Raw genomic sequence first — 13,383 nt, 5'->3', positions numbered from 1 at the left:
GCAGAGAGTGTTAGTTATGAGCCTATGCAGGTCCAAACGCTTACACACTGCTAAATACACACAGGATGATCAGCAACACACAAATATCTTTACAGATTAACACCGTTAAAGGATTAAAATATACAGAAATGATGATTTTCTACATCAATATAAACAGCACTGCCTCCATGCCTTCTTCACCTCGGGGGGCTTTTTCAGTTTATTCATGCCGATCTGCATCTGTATAATGTGATTATTATTAGCAGTATTATTGATTATATGCAGATTTATATTTGCTTTATTAAACACAAGTGTAGATGTGTCCAGCTGTGGGGTTTTGGAGACGTCTGCATCAGCATATGTGGATAAGAACAGGACGTGTGTTTGGATATAACTCAGTTTTCTGGCCACACTTCATTATTATTGTTCATTATTTCCTTTGCTGGAGATCAGAACTGAATTTAGAAATAGTTTCTGCACAAATCTTTGTGCTTAACAAAGGAAACTAAATAGGTGGGCTGATGGATGTGTTCAGTGGAGCGAGTTTCCACCGTTTCCTCACTCCACCAAAGTAAAGGAGTAAAGAGTAAAGAGGCTGAATGGAGGAGGCTCGTTCTTTATCCTCGCGCTGCAGATGCTCTGTTTAACTGTTTTCTCGCTAGTGAAGCGTTCAGTTTTTACACTTACAAAGTCCACCATGTAAATAGCAAATGCACCATGGAGCGACGCAACTGACTCTTAAAGGGAATAAGAGACGAGACTCTGATTGGTTTAATGCACTAACAAGAGCTCATTAAGAGAATAAGTACAACCCTGTTAGAACATGCGCCGGGGTGCAGAGCGATTTATCAGTCATTAAAATAGCAAAAGTGGATTCGAACAGGCTTTGTGCCTAAATAGTTAAAATAGAGCCCATTATATTTTATTTAAATAGACGTTTAAAATATTTAAATTACATTTATATGCTGCATTCTTTAGGAAAGAAAACCACAAAGTTTCAGCTCAACAACTTATGAATTTACCGATTAGATACCCTAACATATTAAAAAAGTGCTGAACATGACAACTCTAGAAATGAAGAAATTCACATGTAATTGATCATAACTGTGAGCTTTTTTGACAATTTTGCAGGTAAACTGGTTCCAGTAAAACAGTGTGTGTGTTTGTAGGCTGAATTACTTCTATATTCTATTTTTAATGCTATTTATTCTATATTCCTGGGGCGGTACGGTGGCTCAGTGGTTAGCACTGTGGCCCCACAGCAGGAAGGAAACTGATTCGAGTCCCGGCTGGGTCAGTTGGCATTTCTGCATGGAGTTTGCATGTTCTTCCCATGTTGGCATGGGTTTCTTCCGGGTGCTCTGGTTTCCCCCTACAGTCCAAACACATGCGCTATAGGGGAGTTGATGAACTACTGGCCGTAGTGCATGAGTGTGTGTGGAAATGAGAGTTTCCCAGAACTGGGTTGCTGCCGGAAGGACATCTGCTGCATAAAACATGTGCTGGAATAGTTGGCGGTTCATTCCGCTGTGGCGACCCTCGATAAATCAGAAACTAAACTGAAAAAAAAATAGAATGTTCGCCCAGGGCTAGATCGTGTGGTGGGGATTGTGTCCTGAAACATTTGTGGTTCTGCAGCTGGATTTTATTGGCATAATCAGCTAAAATGTTGCTGGAATTGGTTTTAAAGTACGGGCTGATATATACTGCATCCCCAAAAATGATTGAGGTCATGTCCATGTGTTGTGCAATAAATCGATATTGATTATGTTGACAGGCCTACCTGTGTTGTCATGCTGATAAGCCTCTACCAGTAAAGACCAACCAATATTCAACTTTATGTGGGTCATAAGTCTGCCAGAGACTAAATGTCCAGTTACAAACATCAAAACACTTCAGCAAGTAGGTTATGAAAACCAGGCTCTCTCTCATACACAAAAACCCCTCCCTTTTATTCATTAACGCCACACAAAGCATATTCAAAGTGGCGTAATCAAACGTTGGTGCTCTGAAAAGTCCTTCAGCGGGTCAGACAAAGCTAGCAGAGATGCATGCTAGTGCTGAAAGAGAAAAACTGTGTCTCATCATCATCTCTACGCATTGTACAAAATCAATGAGAGCGGACCCAGACCGGAGCCTTGTGCAACACCTTTTCTTGTTTAGCCGCAAATCGATGTGTTACACCTTTGTGCGAGTGCAGTTTTAAACCAGTTTGAGCTGACCTAATTACACAACATTCTTCACAAATCCTCATTTTCTTCTGACACGAGGACATTGCATCAGGTAAAATTGCATAACGTATTAGAAAGCGCGGAAGACGACGAGTCTGGAAATGAAGAAAATCACATATAATTTATCATAACGATGAGCTTCGGGAGACATCCACCAGTTATTTCTGACATCATTTGCGGGAGAAAAATAGTGCAGTGAAACAGATTTCAGATTGAGGCCGACGTGCTGATTTCTATTTATTTATATATAAGTGTGTGTGAGTGTTTGTAGACTGAATTATTAATTCATTCATTTTCCTTCGGCATACTTCCTGATTATCGGGCTGCCACAACAGAATGAAACGCCAAATTTTGGGGAGGTGTAGGCAAGCGTCAACTACATAGGCGACCTTGTACCGCCCACTAAGGTAGCACCTATGCTACTGCGATGGCTGGGTTTAGAGTAGGGGGAGGTGTAGACAATCATCAACTATGTAGCCAACCTTGTACCACCCACTAAAGTAGCAACCATGCTACTGTGATGGTTGGGTTTATGGTAGGGTGACGTGAAGGCAATCGTTACCTACATAGGCGAATCTGTGCCGCCCACTAAGTAACACTACTGTGATGGTTGGCAATGGTGTAGGCAATCATCAACTATGTAGGCGACCTTGTACTGCCCACTAAGGTAGGGCCCATGCTACTGTGATGGTTGGGTTTAGGGTAGGGGGAGGTGTAGCCAATCATCAACTGTGTAGCCAAGCTTGTACCGCCAAGTGGTAATTCATTATAATATTTATTAATGAATTAATTATTAATTCATTCATTTTCCTTCGGCATACTCCCTGATTATCTGGTCGCCACCACAGAATGAACCGCCAACGAGGCGTAAGCAAGTGTCAACTACATAGGTGACCTTGTACCGTCCACTAAGGTAGCACCTATGCTACTGTGACAGTTAGGGTTAGGGTAGTGGAGTTGAAGGCAATAGTCAACCATGTAGGCCAGGGGTGTCAAACTCAATTCCTGGAGGGCCGATGCCCTGCACAGTTTAGTTCCAACCCTGCTCCAACACACTTACCTGTAGGTTTCAAACAAGCCTGAAGGACTCAATTAGTTTGATCAGGTGTGTTTAATTAGGGTTGGAATTAAACTGTGCAGAGCTGCGGGCCTTTAGGAACTGAGTTTGACACCTGTGATGTAGGCCTATCAATTCCTGCTAAGAGTCAGTTGCGTCACGCCATAGCGCATTTGCTATTTACATGGCGGACTTTCTAATTGGAAAAACTGAATGCTTGACTAGAGAGAAAACAGTTAAACAGAGAATCTGCAGCGCGAGAATGAGAGAATGAGCCTCCTTATTCTTTCACTCTTGTGGATTAGGAAACATGTACGCACAGACATACATTAGCCTATATAATTAATTTCGTTTGTTAAGCGCAAAGATTTGCTTCAAACCTCTTTCTAAATTCAGTTCTAATTTCCAGCAAACGAATAAATGAACAATAATAATGAAGTGTGCTCAAAAACCTGAGTTATATCCAAATACACATACTGTGCACCATCTGGTCTAAAACCTGACAGGTGGGCAAATCTAAGCTTGTTTTTAATAAAACAAATATAAATATGGATATAATAAATAATACTGCTAATAATAATAACATTATACAAAAGCAAATTGTTATGAATGAACTGAAAAAGCCTCCCGAGATGAAGAAGGCATGAAAGTTTGGTTTTTATATTTATGTAGGCTAGAAAATAATAAGTTTTTTGTAATAATTTAATTCTTTAATTCTTTTTCATTTGTAAAGATATTTGCGTATTGTTCTTCATCTTGTGTGTATTAAGCAGGGCGCACAAATAACGCGCTCTGCGCTGGACTATAGTCCTGCTTTGATCCAGTCTATCGTGCGGTCTAGTATACTTCCTCAAAATAGCAACGCGCCAGCAATACACCTCAGCACACCCCCTTTTTTAGACCAGAACACCTATGGGCGCACATATAAGAGCAAATGCATTTGCTATTCAAACAGTGTGGAGAAAAACGTCAAAACGACTCTTGCGCCAAGCTGAAACTAGCAAAAAACAATTGTGTCGTGCCTTGCGCCAGATGTATGATAGGGCCCTTAGACCTTGTGCCTAAATTGTTAAAATAGAGCCCTTAGTCTCAGACTCAGACGCGCATGCACACACACATAAACAAGCACGCACACACACACACACACACACACACACACACACGCACGCACACACACGCAAATAAAACGAAAAATTTAATAATGAATAAACTGAACAAAACGATAAAATAAAATTTACATAAAACAACAAATAAATAAAAAATTTAAGAAAAAAAAGGATAAAACATCAATGCCAAAACATGTAATAAATATAAAATAAATCACAAAACTAAGTTAAATATATTATTTAAAATACTGAAAATAGTTTAACTGTATTTTCCACAAAACAAAAAACAAACCGATATTGACTAACGTGATAACATGCACATCTTGTAAACCTGCCCCGGAATGATCATTCTTGAGATATTGCTTTACAGGTAAAATTGTAGAGTATTGATTTCATTTTTCTAATAAAATTGCACATGTACAAATGGTGTGTGTGTGTGTGTGTGTGTGTGTGTGCAACATTATTATCTCTTACGGCGTATGGGTGGTTTGGGCATCATGGTGGAGATGTCCTGAGACCAGTGCAGAGGAACCGAACCCCGAACCTGAACACAGGAGGAGAAACTACCAGCGCTCAGAGACATGACGGAGGCATCATGAATGATCTGCTCCGTCTCCACCTCGTTCGCCACATCGCCCTGAAAAACAAACACACACACACACACACACACACACATAGAGCTGAAGTCTAAATCACTCACCCTCCACATACTGTATCATCTTATGACCTTATTAAATAAAGCTTAGTGCCTTTTGGGAGACTACTTTAAAACTATATCTGTTTTTAGGGGTGTATCTATCTCCCCTTACCCACTGAGTGCCATATTTAGGATTTCTCTCTTGTTGTATAATCTTACAAAGATGCATTGATTACATAGCCTTTATCATACTCCAAGCCAAACCACTAATTTGAATACCTCCAACTCCAACACTGGATCCTTTCATTGCCTTGTACTTGTACATGTGTGATGACAATGAAGTTGAATCTAATCTAATCTAACTTGTCACACAATATATTAATTATCAGAGAATTATTAATTAGATAAGCAGACTATATATGGGCTATAAAATGAGTGTACATTTGTCAGTTTTGAATTTTGAAGCATGTTCACTATCATCAAGCATCACCGCAGTGAAACCCTGATTAAAAGACAGGCTTTGTAAAGCTTTAACAGCCGACAGCTTTAGAGCAAACCAACATGACATAATGACAAGCTGAACACACAGATAAAAACACACATGCACACCTCACAAACTCACACACCTCACAGTTTGCCCCACGTTTCAGGAATCGGGTCCCCGCAAATCTGCTGGAGCGTCGGGCAATGAGCGTCACGTAAACCGGCCGACCGTAGATTAATAACTCTGAAGATCAGAGAGTTAAAGAACAACAACAACACACAAGAAAAACAACAAACACATGTGACAACATCAGGAAGACCACACTGTCGTATAATGTTAGAAAATAAAATGAAAACAACATAAATGTAAAAAAATTATATGGAAAAATATATCAAATAAAATAATGAAACAATAAAATAAAATAAAAATTAAAATTAAAAAAAAAGAAACAAATAAAATTTAAATAATATAAGAACATTGAAAAAATGTAAAATGAAAGATTTAAATGATAAAATAAAAAGATAAAAAATATATAAATAAAAAACAATATAACAAGTAAATATAAAAAAACAAATAAAAAATGTTAATAAAATAAAATATAATAAAATAAACATGATAAAAATTATACATTAAAAATTTATAAAGCAATTATAAAATTTAACTTAATTAAATAAAAATAAACAAAATATATCAAATGAAACATTAAATTGATAAAATAAAATGAAAAATGAAAAAGATAAACAAATATGATGAAATTAAAATTATATAACAACACAAAAAATGTAAAAAATAAAACATTTAAATGATAAAATAAAAGAAAAAATAAATAAATTCAATAAAATGTAAAATACAAACAAGTAAAATGGCATGACAAAAAATTTACAAAAATGAAACAAAGTGAAACAATTTAAAAATGTTATATTAAAATAAAAAAGAAAAATATATGTATAAACATTTAAATTATAAAATTGAATTAAAATAAATCAAAATAATCTGACATAAAAAAGGAAAAAATTTCAAAAAAAACATTTAAAGGATAAAATAACAGTAAAATAAGAATAATAACAGCATAAATAAATGAAAAATAAAACAGTTAAATGATAAAATAAAATGAAAAGAAAATAATAAAAATAAAATAAAAAATAACAAATAAAATGTAAAAATAGAACTGAGAAAAATGACATGTGAAATAATACAAACTAAAATAAAATAAAATATAATGTAACAATTAAAAAAATGGAAAAAACATGAGGAAATGTTTTATGAAAAACATTTAAATTAAAAAAACTAAATAAATTAAATCAAAATAACACAACATAAAAAAGAAAAAAATTGAATAAAACATTTGATAAATGATAAAATAAAACGAAAAAAGAAAAATAAAGATAAATAAAAACATAAATAAATTTTTTAAATAAAGTAACATTTAAAATAAATAAAATAAGAAAATATTTTAAGACAAACATTTAAATGATAAAACTGAATTAAATTAAATGAAAATAAAATAAAATAACAACATCAGAAAAAATACCAAATAAAACATTTAAAACGGTAAAAAAAAATTTATAAAAATAATTTGACAACAAATAAATATAAAAAACATAAAATAAAATGAGAAAAAAATGAAAAGTAGATATAATATTATATAATTAAAAGAATTAATGAAATAAAAAGGAAAACTTAATAAAATAAAACATTTAAATAACAAAACGAAATTAAATTAAACAAAAAGAAAAAAAATCAAATAAAAACATTTAAATGATAACATTAAATAAAATAAAATAAAAATTTAAATAAGATAATGAAAATAAAATAACATAAAACAAAAATGAAAAATGTACACAATAAAACATTTAAATGATACAATTAAATCAAATTTTAAAAAAGTTAAAAAATAAAATATTTTTTGAAAAATTCACAATAATTAAATTACTTAAAATTTAATTTTAAAGTTTTTCTTTTATTTTGCACAAGGGTACAAACAAAAGAATAAAACAAACAATAAAAAATAGAGTATATGCAAAAGTGGTGGCACAGTGGCGCAGTGGTTAGCACTGTGGCCTCGTAGCAAGTAGGTTGCTGGTTTGAGTCCCGGCTGGGTCAGTTGACATGTCTGTGTGGAGTTTGCATGTTCTCCCCGTGTTGGTGTGGGTTTCCTCCAGGTTTACCCCACAGTCCAAACACATGCGCTATAGGGGAATTGATGAACTAAATTGACCGTAGTGTACGAGTGTGTGTGGAAATGAGAGTTTCCCTGTACTGGGTTGCTGCTGGAAAGGCATCTGCAGCTTAAAACATATGCTGAAATAGTTGGCGGTTCATTCCACCGTGGCAACCCCTGAAAAATAAAGGGACTAAGCCGAAGGAAAATGAATGAATGAATAATAAAGTATGTATTGACTAACTATGGGAAGACTAGGATTGAGTAGAAACTGTGTAATATAATGTGTGAAGATTCTCAGAATGAACAGAAAGAACAGCATTTATCTGAAATACAGTATTATATATATTATAAATGTCTTAACTGCCACTTTTCATCAGTTTAAATCAGCCCTGTGGGATGGATGCATTAAATCTTCAAAACGAATAACCCCACTGACCCGAACTCAATTACTGATAATAATATCTCAAGTGTTTGTGTGCCTGTAAATGCTGGAGAAATGAACATCAGCATCTTCATTTGAACTCATTCACCTCTCTGCACCAGCACTCCCAGAACAGAGGGAGTCTCTGTGCACTCTCTAAAAAATACAGTGCATCGGGAAAATATTGAGTCGCTTCACTTTTTCCACATTTGTTTATGGTGAAGTCTTATTCCACAATGAATTAAATTGATTTCTTCAACATTCTACACACAATCCTCCATAATGACAATGTGAACAGAGTTTTAAAAATAGTTGCAAATGTATTAACAATAAGAAAGCTGATAAATCAGATGTACATCAGTATTCACAGCCTTTGGCTTGAAGCTCTAAACTGAGCTCAGGTTCATTCTGTCTCCACTGATCATTCTGGAGATGTTTCAGCAGCTTCATTGGAGTTCACCTGTGCTCAATTCAGCTGATGGACATGATCTAAAAAGGCATACACCTGTCTATATAAGGGCCCAGGGTTGACAGTGCATGTCAAAGCACAAACCAAGCATGAAGACAAAGGAATTGTCTGTAGACCTCCGAGACAGGATTGTCTGGAGGCACAAGGCTGGGGAAGCTTACAGAAACATTTCTGCTGCTCTGAAAGCTCCACTGAGCACAGCCGCCTCCATCATCCATGAGAGGAAGATGTTGAACCACCAGGACTCTTCCTAGAGCTGGCCGGACATCTAAGCTGAGTGATCGGGGGAGAAGGGCCTTAGTCAGGGAGGTGATCAATAACCCGATGGTCACTCTGTCTGAGCTCCAGCGTTCTTCTGTGGGGAGAGGAGAACCTTACAGAAGGACAACCATCTGTGCAGCAATCCACCAATCAGGCCTGTATGGTAGAGTGTCCAGACGGAAGACACTCCCCGCCTGGAGTTTGCATCTGAAGGACTCTCAGAGCATCAGAAACTAAACTCTCTGCTCTGATGAGACTCAAACTGAACTGTTTAGAGTGAACGCCAGGCGTTACGTTTGGAGAACAGCAGGCAGCGCTCATCACCAGGCTAACAGCATCCCTACAGTGAAGCATGGTGGTGTTGGCATCATGCTGTGGGGATGTGTTTCAGCAGCAGGAACTGGAAGACTAGTCAGGATAGAGGGAAAGATGAATGCAGCGATGTACAGAGACATCCTGAATGAAGACCTGCACAAGAGTGCTCTTGACCTCAGACTGAGGCGACGCTTCATCTTCCAGCAGGACAATGACCCAAAGCACACCGCCAAAATATCAATGTAGTGGCTTCAAAACAACTCGGGGAATGTCCTTGAGTGGCCCAGCCAGAGCCCAGACCTAAATCCTATTGAACATCTCTGGAGAGATCTGAAAATGGCTGCACACCGTCGCTTCCCATCCAACCTGATAGAGCTTGAGAGGTACTGCAAAGAGGAACGGCCAAACATTCCCAAAGACAGATGAGCAGAGCTTGTGCATCATATTCAGAAAGACTTGAGGCTGTAATCACTGACAAACGAGCATCAACAGAGTATTGAGCAAAGTCTGTGAATACTGATGTACATGTGATTTATCAGCTTTTTATTTTTCTAAATTTGCAACAATTTCTAAAACTCTTTGTTCACATTGTCATTATGGGGGATTGTGTGCAGAATGTTGAGGAAAAAATCAATTTGATCCATTTTGGAATAAGACTAACATAAATGTGGTAAAAGTGAAGCGACATCAATACTTTCAGGATGCACTGTATTTAAACAAATAGCTAGGCCTGTATGTAATCTTTATTAGTGCTGTCAAACAAATGATCACATTCTAAAGTTTGTCCAGATGGATGTATTAAGGTAAAGGTTAATGTAAATGTTTTAAAACATGCCACCTTTTCTTCTGTTTTTCAACCAGTTTCTTGAACTTTTCCCCCTTTATGAGGTAAAAGTTTTCTAAGTCTATAAAAGCTGTTGGACATTTCTTATTTTGGCTGATTTAAACCATTATAGACAACATAAAACAGAAACCTTTTGACTTTCTGATAGCGATTCCTGTGTAGAAGAATCACTTCCTGCCCTCCATCTGAATTTGATGCATCATCAATGACGTCATGTGAAAACCTATTTAGTAGTTTAGATCAGGACTGAGGTTGATTAACAGATTTATGCAAAATAAATATGTATCTGCTTTACAGCAGTTTAGTTTAGTGGATGTTTTCATCCCGAACATAACAAAAGGGGAGTCAATTTGAACAGTGCACAGGGGTTAACGAAGAATTTTTAAAGCAACCAGCTAGTCACTATGAATGGAAGTCTGCGAGTGCATGGAAGTGAACTGAGCTCATGATCCACAATAAATAAAATAATCAAAACAACAGGCAGAAGGGGCCGGCTAATCGAATTTCCGTTCCCACGGAGATCGGGAAGGAACATAATGGGTCTCAGGTGAGATGACCCACCCACAAATCAGGACCCATGCTGGCTCTGCAAATCACAAAACAGAACCAAGACAACCAGGTCCAGGTTCTAATGTAGTTTAGTTTGAACTCTTGTGCAAAATAAATGTATTTTTTATGTGAGAAATTTTTTTGTGATTTGTAACTACTCCTAGAGTTATTCTGCATACATATGGCGTTTTTAGAGAAATTTCTGTGCAGAAACATACAGCTATGTCTAGCAGAGTCTGAATGTAAGAGGATACTGGATTGGCCGCAGAACCCGTGAATGATGTAGAGCAGCCAATCAGGATGCACGATTTCCTTGACCTTCTCCAGCAGGCGGAGGTTCCAGACGTATTTAGCGTAGGGCTCGTGACTCAGACCATGGACAACTGAAACACACACATACACATTTAAACATGTACGCAAACATGCACACACACACGTAAAAAAAAACACACAAACATGTATGCACACATACACGTACACACAAGCATGTATGCACACACACGTACACATATGCATGCATACACACTTACGCACACACAAACATGCACATACGGAAATGTAAACACACAAATGTAAACATGCGCGCACATTCACACACAGACACACACACAGGCACACGCACGCACATTCTATTAAATGTAAACAATATTTATTTGAAAATGCAATAAATTTTAATTGAATTAAGAAAAAGTAAAATATAAAAGCACCGTTTATAATAAGTCTTTTATTATATGTATTATTATATATATTATTATTATTTTATTATTTTATCATTTTTATTACTATTATTATTATTATTAGTAGTAGTGGTAGTAGTAGTAGTAGTAGTTAATTATTATTAATAGTATTTAATATTATTATTATTATTAATATTACTTTTATTTTATTATTATTATTATTATTATTATCAGTAGTAGTAGTAGTAGTAGTAGTAGTATTTTATTATTATTGTTATTATTAGTATTTATTATTATTAGTAGTAGTAGTATCATTATTATTAGTATTATTAATATTAGTATTAGTAGTATTATTTTATTATTATTAGTAGTAGTAATAGTATTTTTTATTATTATTATTATTATTATTATTATTATCATTAATATTTTTATTACTATTATTTTATTATTATTGTTCATATTATTATTTTTATTATTATTAGTAGTAGTAGTAGTAGTTTATTATTATTAGTAGTGGTAGTATTAGAAGTATTTTTATTATTATTATTATACATTTATTATTATTATTATTATTATTAGTAGTAGTAGTAGTAGTAGTAGTAGTAGTAGTAGTAGTAGTAGTAGTAGTAGTATTTTATTAGTAGTAGTAGTATTAGAAGGATCTTTGTATCATTATTATTATTAATTTATTATTATTATTATTTTATAATTTTATCATTATTAATAATTTTATTATTATTATTTTTTAATACTATTTTGTTATTATTATTTTATTATTATTATTTTAAAGTGATCAAATGAATGAAGATAATGTGAGTGCTGTGATTGCCTTGAGTGGGCAGTCCCTCCTCCTCGAAGATGTCGAAAGTGTCCTGCCGACCGGCGGCGCCGCTCTCAGACTCCACACACACACTCCAACTCTGCAGCAGCGTCAGGTTATACTGCAGCGAGTGGCTCACGTCATAACTGTAGCTGAACACCACAGGTCAAAGGTCACACAGGGATCACACACACACACACACACACACAATCTGAGAGACACACAAAAACACATACAGACACACAAGCAAAAAGACACTCAGACATGCATGGTATAAAACAAACAAACAAACACTCTCTCACTTTCTCTCTCTCTCTCTCTCTCTCTCTCTCTCTCTCTCTCTCTCTCTTCAACTCAATAATTGCTTTATTGTCATGACAAATGTTATAAATGTATTGCCAAAGCAGTTATAAAGTTTACATTAAAAGTAACATACATATATAATAAAAAGAAAACAGTACACAAAGTAAATAGTAGTATAAAAAAGAGGTGATATTTATATATAATAATTAAATAAAATTAACAATACATCATATTATTCAATATATCACATTAATATTCAATATATTAACTCTCTCTCTCTCTCACTCTCACTCTCTCACTCATTACATTGCAGCAGAGTGAGTGTTGCCAGGTGATAATGGCGTGTTATTACTCAGACATAAAGATGAACACACTGAATGTTCAGAGAGACACACACACACACACACAAAACTTCATCTGAGAACATTGAAGTAGACACACAAACACACCCAACACCTGACACACATAAACTGCCTGACAGTAGTCTTGTGGCCTATCCAAGTTTTAGGAACAGCAAATAATAACTGGACTTCTAGTTGATGATTTGGTGTCAGAAGTGTCTCATATGAAAGGTAAAGGCCTCTAGATTTTGCTGATTTGAGCTCAATAAAATCTGATCATGTCTTGATGTTGACTGATTTGATGAGGACAGTGCGGTCTGACTCTGCTCAGACTAAAGTCTCATCACTGAACAGAAATAATGTCCAGTATAGAATATAAAGTCCTGCTGCAGTGGAGACAGAATGAATATTGTGTCTGACTCCATCATGAGCTTGGAGGACTGCATCCATACATCTCTGACATGACTCACATCACTGATTAATAAAGTCATCTGGAATGAAGAAGAAAGCGTTCAGCAGGATCCCAGAGTTCATCAAGAGTCTTTTTGTTCATTTTCAATGCCTCCTCCTTCATCAGCTCAATAATGTCTGGTGACTGGGCTGGCCAATCCTGGAGCACTCTCTGCTTTCAGGAGCTTTGATGTGGAGGTTGAAGTATGAGCAGGAGCGCTATCCTGCTGGAGAATTGTCCCTCTCCTGTGGTTTTTAATGTAATGGGCAGCACA

The 13,383-nt window shown here is 35.6% G+C and overlaps 1 protein-coding gene across 8 annotated transcripts in view; it reads right to left on the bottom strand.

Annotated features, from left to right (window-relative positions):
• Positions 1-13,383, bottom strand: part of fig4a (FIG4 phosphoinositide 5-phosphatase a) — a 125,892-nt gene that overhangs the window by 83,126 nt on the left and 29,383 nt on the right. For all 8 annotated transcript variants that reach the window (XR_015517417.1, XR_015517418.1, XR_015517419.1 and 5 more), the window contains 4 exon segments: positions 12,024-12,166; positions 10,772-10,900; positions 5,637-5,737; positions 4,848-5,010 (listed from right to left, as the gene is read on the bottom strand). Coding sequence is in view for 5 of the 8 variants with exons in the window: in NM_001442771.1 (NP_001429700.1) it covers positions 4,848-5,010; positions 5,637-5,737; positions 10,772-10,900; positions 12,024-12,166 (536 nt within the window). In the remaining 3 variants the exon portion in view is untranslated.

The sequence above is a fragment of the Danio rerio genome, chromosome 20 (genome assembly GCF_052040795.2).
Source record: "Danio rerio strain M-AB ecotype USA chromosome 20, GRCz13ab, whole genome shotgun sequence".
Classification (NCBI taxonomy): Eukaryota; Metazoa; Chordata; class Actinopteri; order Cypriniformes; family Danionidae; genus Danio; species Danio rerio.
Note: the sequence above shows the minus strand (reverse complement) of the source record. Positions and strands in the feature narration are given on the sequence as shown.